Source organism: Triticum urartu, chromosome 7A (assembly GCF_056163025.1).
Source record: "Triticum urartu cultivar PI428250 chromosome 7A, HENAU_Tu73, whole genome shotgun sequence".
In the NCBI taxonomy this organism is placed as follows: domain Eukaryota; kingdom Viridiplantae; phylum Streptophyta; class Magnoliopsida; order Poales; family Poaceae; genus Triticum; species Triticum urartu.
The window spans coordinates 509,484,101-509,493,490 of NC_141879.1; the positions used below are offsets into that span (position 1 = coordinate 509,484,101).

Sequence of the window (9,390 nt, forward strand, 5' to 3'; positions counted from 1 at the left end):
TCCGTCCATGCGGCAAGACGGCCGCACCGCAACTCCCTCGCTCACCCCAGCTGGTTCTTCGTCCCGCGCACTCCGCGCGCCCATGGAGGCTCGAGCTGCACTCATCGCGGCGAACGAGCTCCTGCGCTACCGCCCCGTCGACGACGTCTACGAAGAATGGCTCGACCGCGTCGCCGAGCTCGTCCGCGCCGCAGGGGGCTCACCTGCGCCGTCCGTTCCGCTGCACCGCCCCTCGCCCCATGCAGGCAATGAAGCTCCGGCGGCGCCCCGGCCGCCTCCTCCTCAGGAAGGCGCCATGGATACAAGGCGCGTGGCCCCTGGGCGGAACCCGCTCCGTCAGGCGCCAGCGCAGCAGGAGCAGAGTTGTCAAGAAGTCCCTCGCCCGCAAGAAGCTGCCCGGGCGCTCCCTGCTCCAGCACATCGCGACCATGCTCCTGCTCCCGCGCGTCAAGACCCCGCGCTGCACCCAGCTGCAGCGCGTGGGGACATGCAAGACCAAGCTCCCCGTCATCCAAGGCCTCCCGTGGCCACAGCAGGCTGCCGCGCCTTCACTGCCGAGCTACGCAGCGTTGTGTGGCCCAGCAAGTTCAAGCCAGACTTGCCTCCGCGCTACGACGGCATGGCTGACCCTGCGGTGTTCCTCCAGCTCTACGAGCTGGGCATCGAAGCTGCCAACGGAGACGAGAAGGTCATGGCGAACTGGTTCCCCATGGCACTCAAGGACGGGGCCCGCACCTGGCTCCTAAACCTGGCTCCAGGCACAATCTCCTCCTGGGACGAGATGCGCACCCGCTTCATCGCCAACTTCCAAGGCACTCGCGACCGGCCACCCGCCGTAAGCAACATGCGACACATCAAGCAACAGCCCGGGGAGACCCTGCAGAAGTACATCCAGCGCTTCAACAACGCGCGCCTCAAGATTCCCAAGGTGACCGAGAATGCCATCATCTCGGCCTTCTCCGACGGCGTGCGTGACGTCAAGATGAAGGAGGAGCTGGCGATGCATGAAGACCTGTGCACCTCCTTGGAGCTGTTCAACCTGGCAACCAAGTGCGCCAGGGCCGAGGAAGGGCGTCTCTCCCTCCTCGAGCTGCCTGCCGCAGACCCAGAAGAGAAGAAGCCCAAGGCCAAGGATGTGAAGCGCAAGGGGGCTGTCGTGCTCGCGGTAGAACCAGACACCAAGCGAGGCAGAGATCAGCCCAAACCTTCCAAGGGCGGCCGGTACTGTGTGTACCACGACCTCCACACCCACAACACCAACGAATGTCAAGAGCTCCGAGCCGTGCGAGAAGGAAGGATCGGTCGTCGCCCTGACCGCAGTGACCGGGGCTACGGCCGAGGAGGAGGAAGGAACGCAGGACGCTGGGAAGACCGTGGCCCGCGCCAAGGGTGGCGCGATCAACCTCGCGAGGATCGCTGGCAAGATCCGCCTCGCGAGGGAGGCTGGAGGGATCAGCTTCGCGAGGGGGACTGGAGGGATCAGCCTCACGAGGATCGCCCGCAAGGCAACGCAGGCCTCCCACCGCTGCCGCTGCAGCCAAGAAGAAACAAAGACCGCCACCAGGACGAGGGGGCTGGGGGCTTTCAGGAGCCGCGCGCGATCGCCTGCATCTTGGGCGGGGTGTAAGCCCCAGCCTCTCAGTGCATCTTCAAGCAGTTCGCCCACAAAGTGAACGCAGTCCTCCCCAGGCTCGAAGCCGCGCGCCCTCTCAGGTGGTCGGCGTGCGCCATCACGTTCAGCTCAGCAGATCAGCTCAAGTGTGCGGCTACAGCCGGAGTCCTCCCGATGCTTTGTTCCCCAATCATCAGCAACGTGGTGGTCACCAAGACCCTCATCGATGGCGGGGCAGGGCTCAACGTCCTGTCCGTGGAAACATTCAACAACCTCCAAGTGCCCTACAGCCAGCTTCAGCCAACCAAGCCTTTCTCCGGTATCACCGACGGCTCCACGGTCCCGATTGGGCAGGTCCGCCTCCCTGTCACCTTCGGGGCATGCAACAACTACCGCACCGAGCTCATCGACTTCGACGTCGCTCACATTCGCCTGCCGTACAACGCCATCCTTGGGTACCCAGCGCTGGCCAAGTTCATGGCCATAACTCACCACGGCTACAACGTCCTCAAGATGCCAGGAAGTGGCGGAGTCATCGCGGTGCCCTGTGAAGAGAAGGACGCGGTGTGTTCCCTGGAACGAGCCTTTCAGGCCGCGTCACTGGAAGACCCGGATCGTGGAAGCAGGAGGCCTCCCGAGACCGCCCCTAAGAAGAAGAAGACATTGTCTGGCCCGACCACTCAGGAGGAAGGCCCCTTTGGGCCCGCGCCTGCCCAGGGGGAGCCTCCTTCCATCGCATAGGAAAGCGCGCCCAGCGCCCTCCTCAGGCAGGGATCGGGGGCTCTCCCCTCGAGGGCCACCGACCTAGCTAGGGTCATGAGGGAGGCGCTTGGGCACCACATGGAGGCGTGTTTCGAAGCACGTTTCCCCCAGGAAGGAGCAAGGCAAGGAGATCCAGACCCTCAGGAGTTCGTCAGCAAGGCCATTCAGGAGCTACAGGAGTCAAGAGTCATGAAAGGCGGCCGCCGCCTACCAGCAGTGGCTCCCCATCTAGGCGAGGATGGTGGGCTGCGCGTCTGCATCGACATACCAGGGCTCAACCGAGTCGCCTCTCTGGAGCGCATCTGGCCCTCGCGAGTGGGGTGCTGCGGAGGCCCACCCCACATCTACGTTCGCATGCCTTACGGCTTGCCGAGCGCGGCTGACGCGTACCAGCGCCTCATGAGGGGCATCACGGAGGCACGAGAGGCCAGGCGTTTCGCTGCCCTGGTAGGGATGGAGATGGCCCGCGAGGAGCCGCCAGCGCCTCCGGAGCCTCCCGAGGCCCCTGGGCCTGGGGGCTCGTGAGGATCGGCTCCCGTAGCCCACCGAGCCTGCTACATCAACGCTCCTTCGTCCTCAACATCATCAGGTGACACCTTTCTAGTTCTACTTCCAGCTGGGAGCGCCCCCCAGGGCTGCATTATTCCCAGGCCACGTGGGTCCGTCCCTGCGGAGTGTATCCCTTTTTTATTCCATGTTGTTAGCTTACCTTGTTGGGGGCGCCCCTCAGGCTGCATGATCCCCAAGTCGCTCAGGCCTGACCCAGTGATGTCCGCATTCCCAGCATCTATTTGAACGAATCCACTCCTTCACGGCTAATGTGTTTTACCTAGTTGCCTGCTCAGCTGACGCCAACTAACGGAGCTGCTCCCAAACGGCACGACGCTTGCGCATGGGTCCGTCCCTGCAACGCCGACAAATCTGGATGGCTGAGCTCTGGCCGCGGCAGCCCCGCATAGCGTCACCTCGTCAAGCCTTCAGTGCCTCACTACCCCTCGGAAGCAACCAACGGCTGACTGCCAATTGTCATGGAAACCCCTTGTTTTTTCTATGGTGGACCTGCAGGACCTCCTGAAGGAGCCGTGTCAGGCAAGGCCCTTGCGGTGTCTCCTTCGCTCTCGTCCGTGCAAACCGCTTGCACGTTAAAGGGGGGTGCCTGAGCATCGTGACTCAGGGCTCCTACTGGCTCTCCAGCCCTCACCCTCTAGCCTTGACCACGGCATCACGACCTGGCATACCAGCGACGGCTGAGACTCGCTCGAGGGCCGGGACCCGAGGACATAGAGTAGAAAGGGGAACAAAGGCGAGAGGGGAGAGACACGCGAGGACCTCGCCGAGCAACCTCGTGCCTGCCGATGCGCGGACCCGGCGACACACCAGAGAGCGGCCCCTGATCCTCGAGATAAGTCATCACCCGGAAGCGCCAGCTACCGTGGCACCATCCCCGCACCTAATGTCATCCCGTGTTAGCGATGCCACTCTCCTTTCTCACCAAACGACGGCTGCTTGGGCGCCAAAGGGGACCTCCTGAGCATCGCGACTCAGGGGCTCTTACCGGACTCCGGGTCGCTCACCTCCTGGCCTTGACCTGGCATACCAGCGACGGCTGAAGCCGCCTTGGGACTGGGACCTGTCGGCGCAGAGCACCAAGCCCTCATGAGGTTCGAAAGGGAGGACTGAGCTAAGACGGAATGAGCAACTCGCACAATTCTACGACAGGGGTTATATTAACAAAACAGGATCACACGCACCTTACAAGCCCCCATGGGACGCGTTTTTGATTCCTCGCAGGGAACATATCCTAAAGGGACACAAACTACGCGCGTCCCAGCAAAAGACGCCATCATCAACAGTGGGCCGTCAAGCACCGACGCCAACCCCATCCAGATCAGGGTCGGTGGCGGCCTGACGAGCCCGCCCTGCTCCAGGAGCGGCGCCGGCTCGGGGGCTCGTAGCTATCGTCGCTCGTCTCCGGAGTCACGAAGAGCTCGCCGGAGTCGCTAGAACCTCCGACGCCTCCACCACCTGAGGAGCCGCCAAGGGAGCGGTTGGCGGGCCCAGTCCTCGTCGCGACAGGGTCCTGGCCACCTTCCCCGGGGCAGCACTCCAGCCGGCGCCCGCTCGCATCGAAGACCTTGAAGGGCATCACCGAAGCACCGTCGTAATCGAAGTGGACCGCGAAGACACCCCTTACCCTACAAACCCGGGCGATCTCTCTCCAGCCCCGAGTCATGTAGACCTCGCCCAGGGCAACGACCGCGACCTCTGCCTCGGTCGCGAGGGTGCTGCAGCCGGCGTGCTGCAGCCAGAGCTCCAGGGGCTCCCCCTGCGGGACGATGGAGGCGAAGAAGGGAGGAAGGCGGATCCAAGACTGAAGAGGAATGGCAACATGAAGCACGAACTCTCGGGCGGAGCCCTCGGTGTGGACCCCAGGGGGGACGACCCACACCTTCGTGACCCACCGGCGCCGACGGCGGCGCCGACCGTGGCGATTAGCACCAGCTCCTTCAGGGCCCTCGACGTGGGCGTACAATGGAAGCGGGAACCCCGGCGGCGCCCGCTCGCACAAAGGCCTCGACACCACCTGAAGGGCCCCCTCGTCCGGGCCATGAGGGGCGAGCCGTTTCTTCGGCGGGAGTGGGTCTGGTTCCTCTCGGGGAGCCTTTCCCTTCTCTGTCGTTGAGAACTGGCGGATCGAAGCCATCGCAGCAAGACGGAGCAAGGATCGGAAAGAAGGAGAAGCAAGGAGGGATGGACTGGAAGGGCGCGCGCTGTTCCGTACTTATGGCCGGCGAAGGCCAACCGCCTACCTCCACGATCGCAGGTAATCATGACCCACTTTGCATGCAGGGACTTGTCCAATCCGTGCAGTTGCCAAGACGCCATGGGGAAGTGGAGGCGCCCACGTCCAATCAACCGACACGCGGTGCCCAAGGCCGCAGACTGTTAGGGCCCGCGGCGCTTCGCTCTTGCCCTTCCGCCTCCCTGCACGGCCATGTCCGGGCGCGCCTTGGGCCCGGGGGCTACTGTCAGCGTTCTAGGAACGGGGGTCCCCAGACTTGCCTGCCTGCGGCCTGCGGCGTGGCTCAAAGGGGGGCCCAGCGCGGCCCATCTTCACCAACACAAACCCAAGACCCTCGCGAGGGGCCAAGCCTCGCGGGGCGGATGACGCGGAGCTTCCTCAGGCACGGCCTCGTCAGGCTGGCTCATGAGGAGGCGGAGAGATCAAGGCGGGGTACCTCACGAGGTGCCCGTGACGCAAGCCATGACGACCGAGGGCGCCAGGCGGGTGCCAGCCCGCGCAGTGTCCTCCTTCCCTCTTTGGTGCAAGGGGGGAAAGCACAGCCGCGGAGTACCGAGGTATCAGGCAAAGGTTTCCATTTCGGTGCAACGAGACCAAGACTAGGAGGACTACGAGACAGAGGTCACCATGGAGCCCAAGACGGCGTCAGCACCAGAGCTTTGCGCAGGCGAAGACTACTTTTGTCAGGGTAGCTTGTACTAGCTGTCCCCCTTCAAATTCGCCCGCCATTGTTGGCTCCCTTCCCACTCGATATTTGGGAAGAGGACTAGGGCCTCTATAAATAGGATCAGCCACCCGCAAGACACACACACAGGCACGGACGACGGATATACACAAATAGAGAGGACAGACGGAGAGAGAGAGAGAGAAAGGTGACTGAGCTCCTCCCAGCAGTTCATCGCCCCAGCCAAGAACAGACCCTCGCGAGGCTGTTCTTCCTTGTATTGTTCATCATCATCATCCCAAGAGGCAATCCACCACACCACACACTAGAGTAGGGTATTACACCACAACGGTGGCCTGAACCATTATAAACCCTGTGTCTCTTGTGTTGTTCTTGCCATAGTTTAGATCCTAGCAAGGCGGAGGGGTGCAGGTAGGTAGGAGGCGAAATCTCCGTGCGCACCCTAGTGTTCGAACCTCAAGGGTCTGCGGGAACCCGAAATCCGACAGCGGGCATGTCTCCGGACTCGCCGGGGCCGGAGGAGATTGGGGAGGTGGAGGAAGTGGAGGGGGCTCCGTCGGAGCTCATGCAGGGAGTTGATCCAGTTGGGGGAGATGTGATGGAGGAAGAGGAGGGGGTGACAAGGATGATGAGGACGACGAGGAAGGCATGGACGAGGATGAGGAGGACGACGAGGAAGGTGTGAACGAGGACGTCGAGGAAGGCTTGGACGAGGATGACGAGGACGATGAGGAAGCCTTGGACGAGGACGACAAGGACGACGAGGAAGGCGTGGACGAGGACAGCGAGGAGGCTGGTGACGAGGAAGACGAGGACAACGAGGAGTACGGTGACGAGGAAGATGAGGCGGAGTTCTATCTCGGTGAATCGGCCTTGATGGCGGAGCAGACCGCTATCCTGGAGTCCATCCAAGATGAAGCGTATGTGGAGTCCAACCGGCGATTCCTCCGAGAAGAGCGGCGAAGACCGATGTGCTCTTCGACGAGCTGGATGCGGAGCAGGAGGCGGAGGCCAATGACGTCGATGTCAGAATGGAGATATTGGACATCTCCGACGACGGGGAGTAGTGTAGTTTTGTTGGTAGATGTTTGCTTTTCCATGCTTTTTATGCTTTTCATGTTTTCTGTGTCTGTAAAGGTTGAACAATGTGAAGCAATCGTCGTTGTAAGAACGGAGACAGTTTCGTTTCCATGTCAAACAATCGTGTTTTGTTTCTAAGTAGTAGTACTACGCCGTCCAAAATAAATGTGTCAACTTTGCAGTACAATTCACATTGTACTGGTTAGTACAGCGTTGAGCGAATTAATTTGTGATGGAAGGTGTATGTTTTATTACAAATTGCAGTTTTACGTACCATATTTGGGTCGGAAGGCGTATGTTTTATTACAATGTATTGTTTTATTATAGATTGCAGTTTCAAGTACAAAATAAACGTCTCAACTAGGGCACATATTTGATTCTAGAGATTTCAGTGTGATTAGATTTGATTATGGTTTCAACATTGTTAGATTCTAGAGAGGCACTCAACAACATGCACAAAAAAGCCACAGATGTGCTTCTGTGAAGCACCGTCTTGCATGGTTTTACCGTAAGATGGGATTGGACATTAAAACAGGACATTCGGGGTTTTATAAGTGTAGAAAGAATTGTTTTTCACTTATATGTTGTGTGGCAGAGGCATGTGCTAACGGAACGGGCACGGTCACGTATGAAATAGGTGCAAGGTGGTCCCTAATGTCTCCTTAAGGTACCATCTATACACTTTACTATTACAAGCACGATCGTCGTTCTTGTTGAGGCACGAAGGTGAAGGATGGAGGATTTGCATCTGCGATAGTTGCGTCCTATATTAAGGAGGAAGCAAATCTTCACATCTGCGATACGTCGGAAGCTGGCTCTAAGGCACGCTCCTGCCTCTGCGTTTTCGTTGGCGTCACGTTTAGTGCCAGTGGGGTGGACGTAATGCTCGGTTTGCTGATGTTTTTGTTCTCAGCAACTTTCTTAACATGTTACGCCCGAGGTACGGTGTTACCCGACGTAGAGGCATGCACGTAACTAACTGGAGGCACGGAGATGTGATTTCAGGGAGGTACGGACGCGGAAATGATCGTTATGCAAGGACGTGAAGGTGTGCCTCTGTTTTAAAGAAGCTTTCAGTGACACATTTTCATTATGGGGGGCATGGACTATGAGCTCCATGTGTTGTCGAAGGCATTAGGCCTCATTAATGAACATATCAGAAAGAAGGTGAATCTTTTGGTTGACGTCTGGAATGTTGCGTAAAATGACGTGAAGCCAAGTTACGCATGGTCCCCTTGGTATCAAAGGCACATAGGCACATAAGTGCCTATTGTGGTGCACTGGAAATAAACTTGTGCAAAAGACATGTAAACTGCAAGCAAACTACAAGGTTAACTGCGACACAAGCAAACCTAAATTTATAACAAGCAAAAGGCAGTCTTGAGCGAAAGCAAATCTAATGAGAAATCTAGAATGTTCTAGATAATTTTGTTTGCTGGGACCATCTGCTTCAGTAGTCGTAGTCGCCATAGGACCTAGCGCGCTTTCTGGTCTGCTCCTTGTCGAGTTTTACCCGGCGAAGCTCTTCCTGGATGATGCTGAGGTGGCTCCATACCTCGTACGCAGCGTAAGTGTCCTTTGCCGCGTACTCGATGTGCCTCATGGACAGGGGCATGCATGCCCAGCGTTGGTGCTCTGCGTTGGTGAGCTCTACGTCGTGGACAAGGATGCCTGAGACGTCCCCAAGGGAGTCCAGAGGCTTGGTAGCTGTAGGTGCCCTCCATTCCTTCTGGATGTCGATGTAGTGGGCGATCTCCAGTCTGACACGGCCGAGCATCTCTATGTCGCCGTCGATGGAGAAGCCAACAAACGTGTGCCTGGGGTCCGCGAGGAAGTTGTCGAACTTGGTGCAGTTCTTGTCGGCCGCGCTCAGTTGGAAGAGCATCATCGGATGATCCTTGCCGATGGAGAGCTGGACTAGGGCGGGTTTCTGATCTTCGCCATGGTCGTTGGTGTACTTCACATCAACTCCGACGATCTTGTGGCGCTCGAACTGGAGGTGTCGCTCGAACTGCTCAACGGTGGTCGCCGCCTTGTGCAAGTCATTGGTGTGGATCACGTGCAACTTTGTGTTGCCGTGGGCCTGCACCTCCATGAATTCCCTGGTGAATCCCATCGCTTGGAGCAGTTGGTCCTCCTGTAATCTGATTTTTCGTGGGGAACAATGAGCGGGAGATTAATGGCGATTTCTGTTCTTTGTGTGTGAGAAGGCCGCGGCGAGAGTCTAAATTTAAGGGCGGGGAAGTGGCAAAGGAGTGCACGATCTCACTGTCGACGCGGTTGTGCACATCGTGTGTTCTGGATCGTGGGTTTTCTTTATAAAAAATAAAAATAAAATCAGCAGTTGTATTTTTAAAAATGTCGTATCTCCAGCAAGTCGTGGAGATGATTGTTGTCTTTCGTAGTTTGCTATCAAATCTTAACTTTTACAATCTCGTGAGGCATGCA

At 58.4% G+C, this 9,390-nt stretch overlaps 1 protein-coding gene across 1 annotated transcript; it reads right to left on the minus strand.

The window, feature by feature from the left end:
* Positions 1-8,392: 8,392 nt before the first annotated feature.
* Positions 8,393-9,058, minus strand: LOC125518201 (uncharacterized). The gene has a single exon (XM_048683124.2). The coding sequence runs from the start codon at positions 9,056-9,058 to the stop codon at positions 8,393-8,395; it is 666 nt and encodes a 221-aa protein (XP_048539081.2).
* Positions 9,059-9,390: the final 332 nt, after the last annotated feature.